The sequence below is a fragment of the Aulostomus chinensis genome, chromosome 20 (assembly GCF_037954235.1).
Source record: "Aulostomus chinensis isolate RoL2024-O1b breed Wild chromosome 20, RoL_Achi_v1.0, whole genome shotgun sequence".
Classification (NCBI taxonomy): Eukaryota; Metazoa; Chordata; class Actinopteri; order Syngnathiformes; family Aulostomidae; genus Aulostomus; species Aulostomus chinensis.
Genome location: NC_141339.1, coordinates 16,678,902 through 16,699,073, shown reverse-complemented (window position 1 = coordinate 16,699,073; position 20,172 = coordinate 16,678,902). Strand labels below are relative to the sequence as shown.

Genomic DNA, 20,172 nt, shown 5'->3' with positions numbered 1-20,172 from the left:
TTTGACCATCAAAATCTTTTTACAGCATCCTAAAGTCCAACAATGAGACAGACACCCTAAAAAAATAGTGCCCAGTTTTCATTTTTTCTTCAATTCTTCTCAGCCTGCCTGTGCGGTGCTAATGCCATTAAATCTGCACACTCACCAAGCAGCAGCGCCTGTGTGTTGTGTGTGTCTGTTTCCATCCGTACGTTATCATTCCACACACACACATGACAGCTCCGCTCATTTTTCTTTGGGAAATAAAAGGCGCATATTAGAGTATTTCGTGCTGTGCACCGTGACTGAATGGTGTGTGTACGTCAGCGGGTCAATGAGGCAAAGGTAGAGAGGTGTTATATAAATGCAGCCCATTGACCTTTTGTCTCCATCTGCCTTTTGAGCTTCGAGGGCAACCACGACCCTTGTGGAATCCGCAAGTAAGGCATGAAACATACATAAGCAGCTCTATCCATAACCATCAAACTACACTGCTATGAATAATAGTCTTCTCGCAGATATTTATTCGGTCGGGCAAAAAATGCTTATTTTGGATTTGAATCAAGCAAATGTTGATTTATGTCACATCGGTAACTCCTGCAAGAATTCATTCCACCTCATTAAAATGCAACACGTGTGTGCGATGCATTTGTGTGACATTTCAGACAGCGATACGCCTGAGTTGGTAGGTTCACTGAGCAAACTGAGCCCCTTTAATGAAATATTACATGTAAGTTACGACTGTGCTGGTGTATTTGTGTGACTGTGTGAAAGGTGAGAGAGAGAGAGAGACAGAGAGAGAGACAGAGAGAGAGAGCAGGAGACCGGGAGGGATATGAGCAGCAAGAAGCCAAAACAGGAGAAATTCCAACCCCAGCATGTTCCTAGATCTTCACATTAAAGTGGTCAACAGCCCATTTAGAGTAAAGCGTATCTGCTTAATGCCGTGTTGATGTTTGAACTGTATGAAGACGGTCCCAGCGAGAGGCAAATGCAGAACAGCGCTATGATTTAATTCTCTCCCTGGTGCTCGGCTGCTCAGTGGAGCACACCGTTATTTCCAGGGCATCACACGTTCCACACAACACTCTTTTTAAAAAGTCAGTTCTGAATTCAATTTGAGACCAAGGTGCACCTTTTCCTGGAAATATTATTCTTCCACATTAACACCCGGTGAGTTTGTAGGTAATGTGTGGAAATCCCATTATGAAAGCCTGGTTTCTGTCAGCAGTGCCTTTAGAGTGTGATGTGAATGGCATTGATGGGCTTTGAAAATCCCCCCCCCAAAAAAGGATGAAGGACAAGTTGGAAGTGTGATTATGTATCGCACGTCCACAAAAAAAAGACCAAAAAAACAAACCTGTGTTGCTGAAAAGGTAAAAAGAAATCTTCCTTTTTTGTTGAAACTTGAAACCAAAATCTTGAACTTTCGAAGAATGACACCATCCATCCATCGTCATCTTCCGCTTATTCCTTACTATTAAGGGTCGCGTGGGGGGGCTGGAGCCTATCCCAGCGTCAACAGGCGAGAGGCAAGGTTCACCCTGGACAGGTCGCCAGTCCATCGCAGGGCCAACATAGAGAGACAAACAACCATTCAAACTCACATTCATCCCTACGGTCAATTTAGAGTATCAATCAGCCTCGTCCCCAAATTGCATGTCTTTGGACGGTGGGAGGAAGCCGGAGTAACCGGAGAGAACCCACGCAGACACGGGGAGAACATGGAGACTCCACACAGAAAGATCCCACGCCCGAGCCGGGACTCGAACCTGGAACCTTCTTGGTGTGAGGCCACGGTGCTGACCACTGCACCACCGTGCAGCCCGAAGAATGACACAATTCTTTAAATTATTTTTCTGCGATTCACTCAGACAGGTCAGCACCCAAAAACCCTCTGCACCTCTGGATTCCCAGGATTCAATTTGACACATAAGACTGGCTTGATATTTGTGACCCACACGTTTGCTCCTCTTGCATCTTTTGGCTCCCTGGTATTGATTAAGGGTTCCTGCATGGATGAGGACCCAGCTGGGGTCTTGATTGTCACTTTCCTCCTGCTGACCTTTCTATTACCAACCGGAGAGGAACAGAGAGAGAGACAGAGAGAGAGAGACAGAGAGGCGCAAGGAGAGAATCACCTCAGCTCACCTGCAAACACAATTCCCTGTTATCCTTTGGAAATAAAACAAAGAAAAACACCTTGAAGTTTTTCCCAGTTAAAGTCACAATTCCTGGTAAAAGTACGGATCCTCAATACATGTACAGTGGATGTATGGAAAAATCAAAGGTGTCATAATCATGAAATATATATATATATATATGTTAAAGAAAAAGATCAATGTGTCCAACTTTAATCAAACAACCTCAGCAAGCACAACCCCAGCTGTGACTTACATGATATCACAGACTTTGTTCTACGTGCTATAACGAGCAAATTGTTGCCTAAAGCGTCCTTATCACTCCTGTAACTATATTCGTAACTTCACGGGTATTTGCAGAGAAAAAGGAGGACGGAAACAAACAGACGATAAAAGTAGAGACGCTGCAAGGGGCTCCACGGAGTAAGAAACTAGGTGAAAGGGAAAAAAAAAAACCTGAATGAAAACCGCTCAAGTTTCTTCTTTAGGTGTAGTTTGGCTTGACCGCGACCGATAAGGGTTCTCAAAGGTTCCCCCTTCTAGAACTGTTTCCTTTTCTAGTTTGATTTCTTTCTGTTTTGGAAAGACAGCAGCAGGATGAGCTCACAATGAAGGCAAACCTGGATCTCTGGAGACTTTCACTGTTCACCAGTGTCCGAACAGGAGAGGTTACTGTATACAACCCATTTCATGAAGGATCAAAGTAGGACAATGAGAAACTACACAATCAGTCACCTCACACTGTCGGGTGACCAGGGTTGTAGTCTCACGCTCAACTGATTCGTTAATGGGTTGTTAAGCTCTCGTTCGACCAAAAATCTCAGTGGTTGAGTGATTGTGTGTTGATTTCTGAGGAGGAAAAGTGTCTTCTAGGAACATTCCATAATTTCATGCAGGGGGAGGGACGGAGTAATAGGGCTGGGTGCTGTGAGACCGAAGCAGCAGAACATTTAAAATGTTTGGTCCTAACTTCTAGTCCTAGGGAGTATTCTCATCAATCACACACACACACGCGCGCACACACACACACACACACACACACGCGCGCGCACACACACACACACATGCACGCACAAGCGTCACACAGTCCTTTGTTCAGCAGAGGTAATAATTTTCATATGAAATTAAAATTCTATTGAAGGAACCTCCAGTATTTCTACAGTCGCTAATCTAATCAGTGCTGGGTCATCAGTGCTGTGTCAGCTACTTTGAAGTGGTACTAATGATGTACTTACTGTACAGGATAAGACAACGAGCTCATGAAGTTCCTAGACACTGTCACACGGCATCATAAACGGCTATATGCTAATCTTCTACGGTCGTTACTACGGATGTTAGAGATACAGCTGCCCCTTGTGCTCATGCAGTGATAACATTTGTTATTTTCCTGAGCTGATCTATCTTGTTTCAGGTGATGGCGGCGGTACTGCTGTTAGTGAACATCATGACATTAATATTAGCTAAGCAGACACACACAAAAACCCCCACCCTAAGCATGTCATACAGCATGCCTTGCTGATGGACATAATCAAATTTCAAGCTAATAAACAGAAGAAAACAAACAACAACAAAAAACAAAGTGGCTCCCTCCACTTTCCTCCCGATGATGGATTTGTTGGTACGAATTACTCCATGAAGGCAAACTCCACCTTCATGTTTTCATATGTATGAACAAAAAAAATGTTTTTTTTTTTTTTGTAAATGAAAAGATTCACTTGTAGACAAAAACCAAACAATCCATAATATAAGATTCGCAAGTCGCCAGTCACCGAGTGACGATGAGCTCAAATGGGTCACAGGAAACTTCGGGTTACGGGTTCTTAAATGGATCCTGTTGCTTTCTTTATAAATGTGACATTTATCATCATTTAAAAAACAAATGGAGACATCTACAAAAAGATCCAGAGATTTATTAAACACTGGACTAACATATCTGGTCTGAGATGGAAACAAAATGGCAGTAAAACTTCTTGTAAGACTTTGACACTGAACAGCAAACAACATTAAACACTTATGTCATATTCTGTCTAATGGACCCAATTAGGATTAACTGACATAAGATAAGCATTTCTTTAGAAATCTTTAAACTGTAACATCCAACACCCCATTTACTTTACACCCCCATTCTTGTGGAGTGGCTCCTGGCTTCTCTCCAGCTGTTTACTCCCCTCCAGCTGGAACAACCCATCTCTCTTTAACGACATAAATCAATAAAAGAAGTGCAGGGAAATAGTGAGGAAGGAGTCAACAGTGCATTATCTCCCCTGAATGTAATGATCAGTGAGCGACGCTGTGGATCACATCCAAGCTTTTAATTATATTGCATTTAAATGTTACACTTTAAAGAAAAAAAGCAAAGTTGTCTCGACTCCAGAGATGAAATCTTGCATCACTGTTGGGTGCCGGTACTGGTGAGCGGCTAAGATCGTACCAAGTTTGACATCTTTTAGAAGGTGAAGATTTCTTGATGCTGACGATACGCAGTTATGCAGACGATACGCAGCTGTACTTATCAATGCATCCGCATGAAACAAATCAGCTGACTAAACTGGAGGCCTGTCTAAAGGAAAGTAAAACATGGATGACCCACAATTTCCTTTTATTAAAGTCTGACAAAACTGAAGTTATTGTGCTGGGCCCAAAACACCTTAGAAACACCCTATCTCATGAGATAGGTACCCTGGATGGCATCACCCTGGCCCCAGCACAACCGTAAGGAACCTAGGAGTTCTCTTTGATCAGGATCTGTCCTTTAACTCCCACATTAAGCAGATCTCTAGGACTGCTTTCTTTCATTGACTAACCCTAACATATTGCTGAGATCAGACACATCCTGTCTCAAAAAGATGCAGGAAAAACTAGTCCATGCTTTTGTCACTTCTAGGCTGGATTACTGCAACTCCCTCCTATCAGGCTGTACAAATAAGTCCTGAAAAGACACTCCAGCTGGTCCAAAACGCTGCAGCCCGCGTGTTGACGAGAACTGGCTTCTCTGCATTGGCTCGCTGTCAAATTCAGAATGGAATTTAAAATTCTTCTTCTAACATACAAAGCCCTCAATAATTAGGCTCCTTCATATTTGACAGAGCTCATAGTCCCCCACAGTCTTCCACTCTGGAGCCTTCGGGGTCCCTACATCCCAGATCCCAGGTGCTGCTGGAGGAGGCTACAGACCTGAAGAGGCTCAAGCCGCCACCCGTCGCTCCACCTGCTCACGTCCCCGTCTGTCCAGTCTCTTCCCTTTTTCTCCCTCTTGATCTCTGTCCCTCTATTTCCTTCTGCATATCTGTCTTCCTCCATTATCTGTCTTTGTCTCTGCCCCACCCTCTTGCTCGCTTTCCCTCCAACCGGTCACAGCAGAAGGCCGTCCCCCTTGAGCCTGGATCTGCTCGGCATTCCTGCCTGTTAAAAGGAAGGTTTTTGTCGTTTCAGGATGTGCTTGCAGATGGAGAATTGTTGGGTGTAAATTCATTGTAGTCGCGTGGTGCAGGACCTGCTCTACTTTTAAAGTGTCATGAGATAACTTTTGTTGGGATTTGGCGCCATACAAATAAATCTGACTTGTCAGGGATATATAGGTGCAGTCAATTTTATAGTATCACGATTGCAAAATTGTCTCCAAATCCAGAAAAAACAGCAAAAATCAACATTTTGGATCATATACCTGATATTCACCCCAGATTATTTCCAGAAGCTGAAACACCTTTCAAACATTACACACCGACTCAACACGGCAAAGTGCAGGAGAGCTACAACCTGACAGAGAGCTAGAAGAGTCTTCAGGATCTACAACAGATCCAAACTGATCGCTTGAGCCTCAGACTATTATATATATCTTTTCTCCTAATTTCATCTAAATCTGTCCATTAATTTTTTTATAGGTATTCTGATCCCAGAATTGGATCAGAATCGTGGTTTGGAACATCTCAGCTCTCCTCTTAATTTTGTAGGACTTCAACATGTAATAATGAAGACATTCCATGAATCTACTAAGATGTTACAAGCTTCATATCTGTCACCAACGCAGTGCTTTGTTACCCTCATAACAACATTTGCATCAATCATTTAATTAGCATGTAACCTTTCTGGTAAGTGACACAGCAGTGAGAGGACCGAGTCAAGCAAAGACTTCCATTAGTCCAGCAGTAATCTACTGTGTCCTTGTGGACTTCAGGAAGCACACAAACCAGCTAATTATGTTTGCCTGATTAAATTTTGGCTCCCTCTCTAACCATTTATCTTACATTTGTCCGTGGATATTTAATTACATTAAAATGTAAGAAAAGAGAATGGGGATATTAAAGAACACTGCCTTTAATATGTGCAGACAATTGTATTTCCATTGGTCCAAATCAATGTCAGTTTGATTGATCAGTGCTCACAATATCCTGAGGCTGTTTCATTTCCTGCTGCTTGACTTACATAACGAGGTCTGGATGGAGGTCTGCTTTTCCTTTTTCCATCTGTTGTGAAACCCAAATCTTGTGTAGTTCCGAGGGCCCCCGTCTGTCACAGCACTGGGGACGAGACTTGCTGTCAGCTTTCCACTTACATGTCACCTGAGGTTTAGGACCCTTTTTATTTTCTTTCTTCATCTTTGTTTTGGTCCTTTTTGCCTTGTGCTTAATGACACCCCCTCCCCTTTTTTTTTTAAATCTTTGTGCCACGTGGGCCTTTTATGGAATATGGACAAACAACTCATCACTTCACATCAATCACGTTCAATCAGTTATTTGTTGCGCTGAAAGTCCCACTCCTGCCGCCATGACAAAGTTTCCAAACAGTAGGCTAATATTAATCAACTAGAAAGCCCTCAGAGAGCTCAGCCAAAGCCAAATTTAGGCCCCTGGCACTTTTGTACTCAGGCCCTAATTAAAGCCGCACGTCAGAGGGTTTGGTTGTTCCGTAGAATGAGAGGGAGGTGAAACCTGATGATATTTGGACTTTGCATGGAGCAGACTAATGCTAAGGTGCAAATATCACTTCCTGCTTCAAAAGAAAACGCTAAAAAAAACAAACCTCCAACTCAAATATACAATAAATAAATATACATAAAACAGCCAGTGATACAGATTCGCCTCTCGTGTAGTCAGTTTTAAAAACTTTTAGAGATCCTAGATAAGTACCAGGGTCAATCAGGGTGTATTCTGATTGATCTTGTGCTAAATATAAAGCAGTTTCAGCTTGCTGGTGTTGTATTACGGCTCTAGAACGGCGCTTTACTCCTGTGAAGGATTTAAAGGCAGACTGATGCACACAACTTTAAACTCAGTTCTCCTGTTTGGCAACACTGATTTGATAAACTCCAACTCTGTCTAGATGTATCAGTAATTTGGCAGATCAGCGTCTGAATCAGGACGTTCAATATTTGGATCCACTACTCAGCTGGCTGCCCTGTTATTTCCACACGCTGGATACTTTTCAACACTAGCTTCTGCTGCTCTGTAAATCTAAATATGTGGTCAGAACCTCCATACCAAGTATTAAAGGATTCATGTTAAGAGTCCAAAACAACATGATTGGGAAATAATTTAAGAACTAATATGTCATTTCCTCTTGTGCAGCCAGCGTGTTATTTGTTACTAGCGGTCAACCATGTGTCAAGTCTCCAAGACATGAAATCTGTCACTGTTACACAATGTCCACCGGCAATAGACCTACATTTCACAGGACATTTCCAGTGACTGATTTATGTTCCCATAATTTGACATATTATAGATTTAAAAAGTGAACAATATCACAAATCCCTGACCGTCCCCTCCCTTCCTCTCCCCGCAAAAGTGGCCAAATCTTTGCTGTAAAATGGAAACATGGATAAAGTGGCAGCAGACAGTGGTACAGAGCACTGAAAGCTTGTGCTGTGCTGGGCTCCCTGAGTGGATTAGTAGAGTTTATCAGCAGCAACACACTGTGGCACTCACTGCTGTGGATAAGTGGCTGCAGGGAGCACTGAGTCCTTGGCCTCGGTCAATGGGAGCCCTCAGGGTGCACAAGGTGCTGGTCAATTAGGAAAAGCTGAAACTGTTTTTGTGGTCATTATATTTGCTGGCACAAAACTAATCTACGATATATTTTGAAAACACTCCAGTGGGTCCCTGCATGGATTATCATTTTCATTATTTCAAATTAAATTCTTATTAGCTGACTTTAAAAGAAGAATGAGTGAAACGTTCTTTAATAAGGGTTTAAATCAAAAGCAATTTAAGGGGTTTTGTCGTCTAAATCTTAAAGAGGAGTTTTACCTTTTTGAATAAACCCACAGTATGCAAATAGCAAAAGAAAACTGAAATATATTTCTAAAGATTGGGGGAAAAAAGTCAATAAGTTGATATTTCTAATTAGAGGCAGTACACAGGACTCAAACTCGTGAGTGCTGGGGCTAAAAGGCAGTTATCGTTCATTCCTTCAAGTTTTCTGCTGAAGATTCTTTCTGAAATAGAAGAAATCTGAAGAGGCAGATGACTTCACTTTCTCATGGCTCTCCTAGTGCCCTCTTTAAAAATCCAAGACATGGATGACATCACATATCAAATTGTCCAAACATTAAAAAAAAGAAGAACCTGAAACTAATACAGGGAATTCATAAAAAAAAAAGAAGTTTTCTTAAGGTAAAACGATCAATTTTTAGTCAAAGGATAGTTTCAAAATTTCTTGTCGTCATATATTTGGAGAACATTACCAGCTCTTCCATGAGGTACAACACATTACTGAGATAATTGATCAGCAAGACCCCAGCCCCCCTCTCCCCAAAAGATCCTTACTCCATTATGGGTGGCTGGATTTGCTACCTGTTTCTGAAACATTGTTTCCTATCCACACAATGGAAATGGCTGCATTTCATCATCCATATCATGTAATATTCATTGCAAGTGTCAAAGACTGTATGGTCAGTGCTGCGACATGGTTTATGGTGAGAATGCAAAACAGCTCCCATATGGTGTCTTCCTGTCCTGGGGGGGGTTCGGGGGGGGGGGGGGGCAACGCATCCTGCTACATGCATCCAAACATTCTAACAATGGGATGTTTGACAAAGACCACCTGGCTGACTGCGGTATGGAGGTAACATGTCTGTCTCAAACGAAGCAGACGTTTTGAAGAAACGTAGAAATGAAACCCTTCAAAAACAACAACAACAACAACAAAATCCCACAAAAGCCAATTATATGGATGAAATGGTTGTGAACGCCAAATTGTGACCCTCCAAAGGGCTTTTGCTTTGTTTGGCAAAGTAATCTAAAAAGACGAACAGGTCAACCAGACTTTGACACACATTTCATTGAGATATTCATGAAAAGTGTGTGTGTGTGGGGGGGTTGGGGGGGGGGGAATTACAGGATTTAACGATATATGATATATGTGATTTTTGCAGCCTCAGGCAATGGACTATAAGGATCCTTATTTACAATACAGCGACTATATTTATGCAAATCGTTTGGTAGCTATGGTAACATATCTGCTTGAGTGTGGGAATTTTTTCTTGGGAAATTCAAATGTGAATAGGAGTTCAAACAGAGATATGTGTTGTGGATATTTTAGCAGTACCTGATGGACAACAGATTAAAAAAATCCATAAAAACTAATCTTTCTGAAGAGGATGGCCTCTTGTGGCCTCAAAATAACTAAACTGGGTTGAGTTGAGTGAGCTAAGTTTTAAGCTAAAGCATTCTCCTTGTTCTTCTCCAGTATCATCCCTAAATAAATAATCTGCTATATCAGTCATTTCTTGGTGATTTATGTGTTATTTGTTGAAATATAAATATAAAATAAGAAGCACAAAAATCCTGCTTGACTTATTTATGGTTATTAACAGTCCAATTAATGACTCAGCTCTTTGCTCATGTATCTGGGCCACAAACAAAAAGGCAACATCATTTATTATGATAGATTTCCAGCCCAAATGAAGTACAGATGAAACAACTTAAATACAAGATGATTGACTATTGATTGGCAAAATGGTGGTGCAGTGGTCAGCACTGTGGCCTCAAAGCATGAAGGTTCTGGGTTCGAGCCCCAGCTCCAGCACAGGGTCTTTCTGTGTGGAGTCTGCATGTTCTCCCTGTTCCTATGTGGGTTCTCTCTGGTACTCCAGCTTCCTCCCACAGTCCAAAGACATCAAGAGGGGACGAGGCTGATTGATACTCTAAATTGACCGTAGGTGTGGCTGTGAGTGTGAATGGTTGTCTGTCTCTATGTGTTGGCCCTGTGATGGACTGGTGACCTGTCCAGGGTGAACCCTGCCTCTCGCCAGTAAGCTGCTGGGATAGGCTCCAGCCCCCCATGACCCTTAACAGGATAAGCGGGAGAAAATGGATGGATAGATGACTATCGATTACAACGATTGCAAAACTGCTGGACAGAATAAATTGGACTAAAAGGTCAAAAGAACAACCCCAAAGCTGAATATTTTGACTTGACACATTCCTCAGATATCTAATTTTCCATGACCTAAGAGGTGTATAATCCTCTTTCACCATGAATTAAACTGCGCGAGCAAAGTGTCACCATTGTTATCTCATGGTTGCCATTTAGATATTGATTAAAATCATAAATGTCTGCTGCACCTTTTTAATATTCCGCCTACAGAAAATATTACTCTGCCGCAGGTATGTTGAATGATTAAAAGCATGGCTGATGTGGATTACTGGTTGACATCAGTAGCTGGCATGGATTAAGATTACACTTTCAACCTTCTTTTTAGTAAACCCACCTGCATGTGACATTATTCCACAGACATGTTTATTCCCTTGCATTAAGATGACAATGGGGGAGGTTGAATACAAGTGAAAAATAACGTCGACTTTTATACCTGGAGTTAAAATGCAACCGGTGGTGACGGCACAGAACAAACCCCTGATGAGAAATTGTCCCGTCTCCGTTTTATCTTTTGTGATTCCTTTTTGCAAAACGCATGAAAAACATAATATTCCTCTCCAGCCGTGCGCAGCTGCTCCAAACCTCCGTCGTCTTTGGAAGCAACAAACAGCGAGTTAACTTAAACTCCGATGAGGAAAATCCCTGCTGGAGCTGCAATCGTCACACTATGGGGTTAGTCTGGGAAAGCAATTGGTTGTAGCGGAGGACTGTGGTTACAAATGTAAATTTTAATTGTTAAAAAAAAAACAAAAACAAAAAAAACAAAACCTTATGTTGCACCTGAGGATGTGACGATGGAAAAGACATCACACAGGCTGATGGACTCAGTCCATTTATCTGAACCGAATCGCTCGCTCTCTCGCCGTGCTGTCAAGCTGAACTTCTTGAGAGTTTTCTACATTTGACCGTGAACATTTATGCACAGGAAGTGCTGCTTTCAACTACAAGCTGAGAGACCAAAAGCACATCTGAAGAACAAGGCCAAAAAATGCAAATATTGGAGCGCAATAACACAGAGAGAGCTATAATGAGAGCTGCTGCATTAAATTTCCAATTATCCGTAGCTTGAAGCTTTAGTGTTTTGCAGTTTTAGAGAATTATAAATAGCTATAAAGGAGATTACGCACAAAAAAAGACACAAAATTGCCTTTTTATATGAGATGTAAATGCAATAAAATGTCTTTGGTCTGAATTCAACCGTGTAAGACTCCGATTACATGTTGTGTAACTCCAAATAAACCACCGAGATCGTCTGTTACGAGGTCAGTAATAATGGTAAGGTTGGATACGTGAATGAATGAATCAATTAAAATTTAATTTGAACCTAAAAGAAAATAAAAAACAAAATAGAAAAACACAAACAACCCTATAATTAAACTCAGTCAACAAATGTACTCATTGTGAGAAGTACGGAGAAGTAGACTTTTGATATTTCATCTTCAAATACTTGTCATGACCCCTCATTTCCAAGTACAACCCAATACAAAGAAAAGACATAACACAACAAGAAAAGATAAGAGGAGATAAAATGAGATGAGAGATAATCCTTTATTTGTCCCAAGACTAGAAATCTGCAGTGTAACACCAGTAAAATGGATAGTCAAGTTACACACACACACACACACACACACACACACATATACAGTCGATATGTACTGTGTGTATCGTCATGTGATCTGTGGCTTTCCTTTGTCTGTTGGCAGGATATCTCAAAACTGTTGAAATTTAGAGGAATAATAGTAATTAGGTTGAGGAATAATCAAATACATTTTAGAATCCATCCATAACTGCATCCACATCCGATGATGTCATGATGTCACCATGGCGCTCTCTGAGTACGCAATCGCTTTTATTTAAGATCAAAAAAGAATTTGTCCTCCAAACCTCAAAAACTTTTCAGACACTTAATCCATTTTTCCCAGTATTTTATTATTTGATTGTCTTCTTGTTTTGAAAGCACTCGTCTGATTTTGCTTTTATTTTCTCATTTAGGACTCGTAAAATGCATGCTTACATATTTTAATGGGACCATTCCTGGAATGGATAGGAAACGTGGTCATAAAACACATCTACCCCACCATGCAGAGCCGACACATGTGAAGTAGATTACACCCCCTCTTTACCTCCTCCTTTTCTTTTTTTTAACCAGCCCCTCTTTCCACTGCAAAGAAAGAAATCATTGAGTTTCAACCTCCTCTACAAACATCCCCCCCTCCCTCCCTCACCCTCTCCCACCAACAGCAGACAGGGGCACGCAGACCACCACACACACTCCAGCCAAACCCTAATTGTGTGTGTGTGTGTGTGTGTGTGTGTGTGTGTGTGTGTGTGTGCTTTTTTTTTTTTTTACTGAGATGAAGAAAGAAACGGAGTGAGTATTTGTTCTCTCTGCTTGTGAATGGTAGTCCACAATCGTTTTTGCTTGCCCAGAAAAAAAGTGGAAGTAGCAGAATTTAGCTGAGAGGAGTTCGGTAAGTTTGTTTGATGGATTTCTGCAACTTTAATATGAGGCTTTATCATCCTACATTTCTTCATATTTCACTTGAATTTACTCGCTGTTAAAATATCATGCCCTTTGTACTACTTATCTCATACAGCTGCTTAAACTGTTGTGAAGATGTATAAGTATAGATTATCTCTCTGTCTCCATATATATATATATATATATATATATATATATATATATATTCATTCTGTATATAGTTGAGCTTTGAGGTGGGATTGATTTGAACAGAAGCAAGATACTGAACCTGTGAGGCCTCTCTGAGCTGCAATGGCTTCCTGCCAAAGATCTTGCTGTCATAGCAACACTGACCCCGTGGAGTGTTGTGACACCTGTGAAACACACCTGTTCAGATTTTGACAAGAGCGGGCTGAACAAGAGCTCACCGCAGATTAACTCCGAACCACAATCAACTTCAACAGGAACGGAATCATTTATAAAGTTTTCATTGATTCGTTCAGTTAGGGAAAGTTGCAATAGTTCCAAAAAAAAAAATCAATTTACCTTTCTTAGATTTTGAGAGAATACATCCAGAGGAAACATAGGGAGAGAAACAGAGTGGGATTTCTTCACTAGGATCAAACACGACGCATCAAATTTAATGGAACGTGTCTTGGCACTGAGGCTCCCATGATGCCTCAACCACTCACATAAAACTAGACCTGATCAATGGATTGGGGAACCTCAGGGTTATCCACCAAATGTAGCACGCTCATCCTAACATCACACCTGCTTGTTCGCAGGTGAAACAATAGCATGTCACAGTACAGAAAAAACATCAGTGATACTTACAATATTGTAAATATCGATACTCCAATGTGGCTGCCACAGGGAGTTAGCAGCATCGACCGACAACGACCATTATTTTTCAAGTCACTGTGGAAATTTTAAGTATGGAGTGCGTTTCTGTTGCTTCTTGACAAAAATAAAAATTAAAAACTGGAGTCATCCAATTCCAAAAAAAAAAGGGAGGAGACTTTCATCTGCTGATAAAGGAGCTGGGGAATTCTTCCCATCACTTCCAGGCGTATTTCAATAAAGAATCGAAAAAGCAACCAGTGACTAAAAATGATAGGGATCCAGCTTAGACCGTGTTTAAAACATGTGAGGGTATCATAAAACAGCTCTTGATTTCTGATGATGGCAATTTATGCTATCAAAACTACACATCCGGTTCTTTTCTCATTGTCAGAAAACCATAACACAGCTTGTAAACTTAAATAAACTTTTTTCTGTCAACCAACAGCATTTAAAAACTAATTGTCCAGTCGCTACTTTTTAATGGTTAAAGCAAGAACAAATAACTGAAATCTGAGACATTTCTGCAGCTTGAGGTGCCAAACTGCCTTTTGGACGCAACCTTTTGCTATTTTAAGCCCAAAAAATAAAAGTCAGCCTATAAAAGTCCCTTCGCTATGACAGAAGCAACAGCACAAAGCCAAAAAGGGGGAGTATAAAAAAAAAAAAAAAGGGTCACTACAGGCCACTGGGAGTCGAACACAAACACTGTTTCTACTCAAATAGAAGACGTCAGCGTGCAGACATTTTCCCAGGACAAAGGCAACTGCTCCTGCCAATCTGTGACAGAGAGAAGAGCACAAAAGCCGCAAGCTCGTCCCCCTTTGAAATACTGAAATAATGTCACTAAATGTCCTTTTTAACCGTTGCCACGGTAACCGAACACAAAGACAAACAGTTACACACTTCCATTCTGTCATTCAAATGGAAATGTTGAGGTTGTCGTTTCTCAGCCTATAAAAGGTAAAAAATTCATTGTGTTAAAAAAGTTTGGATAGCCTGTGCAATCAAGGAGCTGTACATGACCTTGTTTACATGAAAAGCAATAATCTGAGCTTTTTGACCTTAATCTTTCCATTGAGGTGTTTACAGGAGTTGCATGCAGAACATTTCGCTGATATTCCAGTTTATATGCCAGATCTGACAAATGACCCAGGAACTTGACCTTAAACCGTTACTGCTTTCAAACACTTAAAAGTATCTTGAGCGAATTGTGCAAAACTCACACTCATTGGAATCTAAAGCAGACATTATGAATTATTTTGACCACACTTCTTTCAACAATATCAGTTCCTTCAAGTTGATACGTATAAATATACTGAAACTTTGGGACGTTTCAAGTTTTTATATAAAATATGGTAACGATTTCTCTCAAAATCTAATCTAAACTAGTTCTGCCTCCGATGTGTATGTAGCTATACTATGTATGCTCAATTTCATATTACAGACACAGAAATTTGATAACGATTTGTAATTCTTGTGGTTAGAAAGAAAATTCCATTCATGTGATCTCGTTCAGTGTAGCCTGCCTCAATTTCGTGCTAATTCAATTGATTCTCAATCGTTCAGTAGTTGTCCTGCTTTCCACGCACGTAGAAGAGGACACAGTAACCAGCAGCGAGTGACTATGTGTGAAGGCAGAACATCTGATTCATTTTGGTACGTTTGACAGGCTGACACTAAAAAGATTCGTTCAGAAGGAACCGTTCGTTGGTTTTCGCCCACATATAATTCAATTAATGCTTTGACAATGACCCTGATAAAATGCTGTTTACACGCTAGTGTCTTATTCAGAGGATTAAATTAATCAGATTAATATCTGAATAGTTCCATCTATGTATGAAATTAATATAATTCCCTGAAAAAATGTGTATATTATATGCTGCAAAACACAGTGCTCCATGTAAATGTTTTCAAGTTTAAGGGACCTTGTGTGCATGTAGCAATACAAATCTACGCAGTTTCTCAGCATGAAGGGGTTGGTGGGAGGGGGGTGAGAGGTGGGGTGGAGGTGATATCTGTCTCTCACACAGCACACGTCAATCAAAATTATGACCCTACGACCATGACGTGAGGCTGCTGGTTTGTGTGTCTGCTCGCAGTCTGACTTGGTTTGAGGTTTCTGTTCACTACTCTTTTTTACAGCTGCTGCAGCACATGTGAGGTCATCATTTAGAGCAATCAGAAGCAGGGGGAAGAAAGAGAGAGAGAGAGAGAGAAAGAGAGAGAGAGAGAGAGAGAGCAGTTAGAGACTCTGATGTAACTCATCTTCAAATAAATAGACAATTTTTACGCTGTCTCTTCTGGTAAGGGGCAATCATGTTGTGTTTCTCAGCAGAGAACAGCAATAGGTGGAAGTCAACAACTTAAATTTTCAATGTAGTTGAAAAGTTGAAATTGTTTCAAGGCTGCTGTAAAAGTAAACTAGGTTACAGTTGAAATCAAATGTGCTCTGACAGCAGAAAGAGGTCTGCAGTTCCTCTTGCTCACAGGCCTGGTTCATGTTTTTTAAATATACTTCCAGATGCAGAGGAGGGAGATACACGGACAGCTGCCTGCAAGAAGTGATAGAGCGCTGCCGCTGTGTGCAAATAGACACAGTAAAATAGAATTTAGTATCATTGGCTTAAGTACTGAAAAGTATCAAGACAAGTATATTCAGCTGATGCCACTACATAATCTTGATTGAGATTACAAAAAAAATACATTTTTTCCCCTGCAATTTTTCATGTTCTAAGTACGATGAAGTTTTTTTTTTACCGTAACAAAGTTTATGTATTCTATCACTATATCAGTACAGTATATCCATCAAATCTAAGTCATGATGATGTCACTATTCATTAACAGTTACATCATGCAACCAACATCATGATAATAAAAATTGATGCTTGAAAAAAATAAGTAAAAAATGTCAGCATATCATGAGTAAACTATATTTCACATTCACTCAAAGTATACACAAAAGTGCAAAATCAAACTTAGTAGATTTGTTTTCTTCTTTTATGAACTTTAAGTGGAAGTATTGAAGAAGTATATTTACAAGTGTTTCTAATGTGTTGATATTTGGGCAATTACTTGAATACTTAATGTGGTTCATGAAAATGACTTTCAATTGTGCACCTCTTCTTTGTAAAAGAAAGTAAGTCAAGCGAGCAAAAGCATCACACATTCTGTTGCGTGTTTAATAGAAGTTATGAAATATCCCCAGACAGCCTGCTACACACGCACACACACACACACACACACACACACACACACACACACACACACACACACACACACACACCTACAAGCAGCTATGTCAGCTTTTACAGCCTCAGTGTGACACAACTCCATCTGCTAAGCTCCAGCCCGACCACAGAGTGTGAGGCCCTCTCTGGTATTTAACCATTACACAAGCACTACCTCACATTTTTACAGTGCTGGCATTGAAAAGCGGTTAAACAGTACAAATAAACAATCACACTTAACCAGAAAAGATCGATATGAGAGTTCCATCAAACGCAATGGTCTGTGAATGCATCGATGAAAGAGAGTTGTTCACAGGAGTTATTCACAGCCACTCACCTGCTCTTTCCAGGTTAACATGTGGCGTTGGTGTATGCCCTTTCTCTTGGTCTGGGTATCCATGGCAACCCCAACAGTTTCCCAAAGTGGGGCTGGTGAGTGGGGTTCCGGCTTTGGCATTTACTCTGCAGCGATGTCCATCAATGACACATCCCAGGCAGTCAGTGATGAGCCTGTAAGGATGGGAACCAACCATGATTGGATCATTTCGGCAGCGTTTTCACCGTCACCCTCGCCCGCGCTGCTCTATGACCGTCAATCGGACAAGTGCTCCGTCCACTTCAGCACCAGCAAGACTTCAGCTCGAAGGATGAAGGCCGAGAAGGAAGAGCTGGCCTACCTGCAGGCCATCCAGCATGGGAACAAGGCAGTGATGGAAAACGTGGAGCAGTATATAGGAGCAGAGCTGGGAGACCAAAGCTACAACGACGTGATCAAGGAAAATATCATCGGTATCCAACAGGACCACAAGAGCTGCCATGAGGTGGTAGAGAAAGCAGAGCAAGATCTAGAGCAGCAGCTGGTGGGGAACATGCTGGACACCCTTGCTGGGATGCAGAAGTGAGAACTATGAATCCGTTTTCAAGCTAATACTTCACCAGTAAAGTGTATTTTGCCTTTCAAGTGCTCACAATTTTGCGTCTTGAACTCACAAAGACAATTTTTTTTCGAGACTTCTTTGTGATTCCAGGATGCTGAAAGAGCCAGCCACTAATATTACACTTCATGCTAACTCTCTCGACCATCCAGAAGTGTCCATTCACAAAATGTCAAGTGCATTAACTGTAACAGTCCAGGTCTTCTTTGTTCAAACATATGCTCGGTAATCCACAGACACTTTGATTTCAGCCAGAAAACAAAATTATGACACACTCTTTTTTGGCAGCCTGCTGCCTATTGTTCTGATGGGTACTAGTGGATTCATTCACAACACCAAACCGGATGCGTTGCATGCAGTGTCGGAAATTAGCGAGGGCCACAGGTCATTTGGCCCACAATGTAGCCAAGAACGCCCCCCCCCCCCACACACACACACACACACACAAAAACACGTTCGGGGGGCCAAAATTGCCCCCAACTTTTTGCCAACAGCTCATTATTCTCCAGGAGTTATTGACAAGGTTGCGCTGATTTCGTAAACGCGGGAGTGCGCGCTCCTCTCCTCACAACGTATCCTACCTGAGGCTGCCGTGCTGTGGTAGATCATGGACCGCTACTTTAAATAGCCAGGTAAATCACCCACCCACCAAAGTCAACCAGTCACAGTTCCTTCATCAATCGTCCCAAAACTCCCGCAAACACGTCGACGAAGAGACGTAACCTGCCTGCAACAATATGGAACTCGAAACTCTACAGGCCCGCGGCGACGAATTGTTATCCTAATTTGCTCCAGTCTTACCAAGTCTGGTAGCATGCAGCTGCCTGGCTGAGCGTAGTATTACTTTGAGGTAGTTACCTTCTCGTTACATCATTCATGGCGCCGCGAGTGAATCGGTTAAATAGTTTGACAAGGTAGCATATATTTAAGCTAGGTTTTCCTAGCTTTTTTTTTTTAGCTTGCTGACCTATTATGTCACGCCCTACTGATAATATCAGCGACGAGGCACGTCATGGGAAACTTAGGTTATTTTTTTTAATTTCTCTAACTCGTTTTTACAAACTTACCATTTTGGCAGACTGCTCGGTTAAGGTACGCACGCGCTGTTGGCTTTTCAGTGCAGTACACACTACTTCACTCACTCTGTGGGGTCGCTGTGGAGCGTGACATGAGAGGAGCGCCCTCTACTGGATAAACAAGGACATCATTTCTAAGAAAAACATCATATTAACGGCATTTTATCACTGAAAATTACATGTTAAAATCTCCGTCAATTGATTGTAGTCTCATGGCTTTTAAAGGCGGATTAAATCGGCCGGCCCATTAATCGATCGGGCCTAAAAAAAAAATCAATCTCTTAACTACATTTTTCCATGGCCCCCAATCATTTTAAAAAATGCCCCCAATTTTTAGACCGTGGAGGCCAAAATTGCCCTCAAAATATTCTCTTAATTTAATATCCTGGTTGCATGTGAATTCACATAGAAGGAAGAACATCTTTGTGAGCAAATATGAGTTTTACCACGGCAGTTCTTTCACAATATCTACAGAATGTGTTTTAAAACTTTAACATTTGTTCATTCTTTGTCATTTCTATAGTTTTTCCCCATCCCAAATTCAATAGCCAGCTTTCAAGAGATCGTTGTTGAACAATAAATCAAGCGAGTGCTGCTGCATTTTTTTTGTAATGCCATTTTGATCCCGAGGAGGCAGTAGTGAGTCGTTACAGACTGAAGGCTTGGCATTTCTTCTGTTGAGCAACCTGGAAGTTCGCATCACCATGAGTTCTCATGCTGCTTTAACAGGAACCCTAGTAGTTGTGTATACTCATGTTCTTGTTTCTTCATTCACTTATTTCTTTCTCTCTCTCTCTCTCTCTCCACACTTGCCTCTGTTCCCTTCCTCCCGTCACTCCACATCCGATGACCTGGACTCTTCCGGAGCAGGATCAGAGAAGAGTCGCTGGCCTTCGAAGACATGCTCCGTACTGCAGCAGACATCGCTGGTCGTCTGGAGAGCTCATCACAGGCCCTGCACGCTTCTTTCACCAAGCAGCTGAAGGACATCGTCAAAATACGTCGCTAAGATGAAAACTCAAACATGTTTCCATCTAACTTTTGAATGATGTCTGGTATCATTCAAGGGAAATAAATCCCACTGCAAGTACTTGCTTTGTGGCTTTGGCTCAAACAATAAGAGAATAAATATGTTTA

General features: G+C 41.3%; 2 protein-coding genes across 3 annotated transcripts in view; one reads left to right on the top strand and one right to left on the bottom strand.

Annotated features, from left to right (window-relative positions):
* The window catches only part of baalcb (BAALC binder of MAP3K1 and KLF4 b), a 92,813-nt gene extending 73,690 nt beyond the window's left edge, over positions 1–19,123 (bottom strand). For both annotated transcript variants that reach the window (XM_086189072.1, XM_086189074.1), the window contains exons 1-2: positions 19,027–19,123; positions 17,362–17,534 (exon numbers count right to left, since the gene is read on the bottom strand). The gene's annotated coding sequence lies outside the window, so the exon portion shown is untranslated. The remainder of the gene's footprint in view (positions 1–17,361; positions 17,535–19,026) is intronic.
* On the top strand, positions 12,719–20,172 carry LOC147243039 (uncharacterized). The gene is made up of 3 exons (XM_086189069.1): positions 12,719–12,964; positions 17,375–17,922; positions 19,906–20,172. Exons 2-3 carry the CDS (start codon positions 17,381–17,383, stop codon positions 20,042–20,044), a joined length of 681 nt encoding a protein of 226 aa, XP_086045195.1. The 5' UTR covers positions 12,719–12,964; positions 17,375–17,380; the 3' UTR covers positions 20,045–20,172.

Coding starts and splice junctions, on each gene's coding strand:
- LOC147243039 (XM_086189069.1), top strand. CDS start 17,381: ATGTGGCGTTGGTGTATGCCCTTTCTCTTGGTCTGGGTATCCATGGCA. Junction 17,923..19,905: donor ACCCTTGCTGGGATGCAGAA/GTGAGAACTATG, acceptor CTTCCGGAGCAG/GATCAGAGAAGAGTCGCTGG.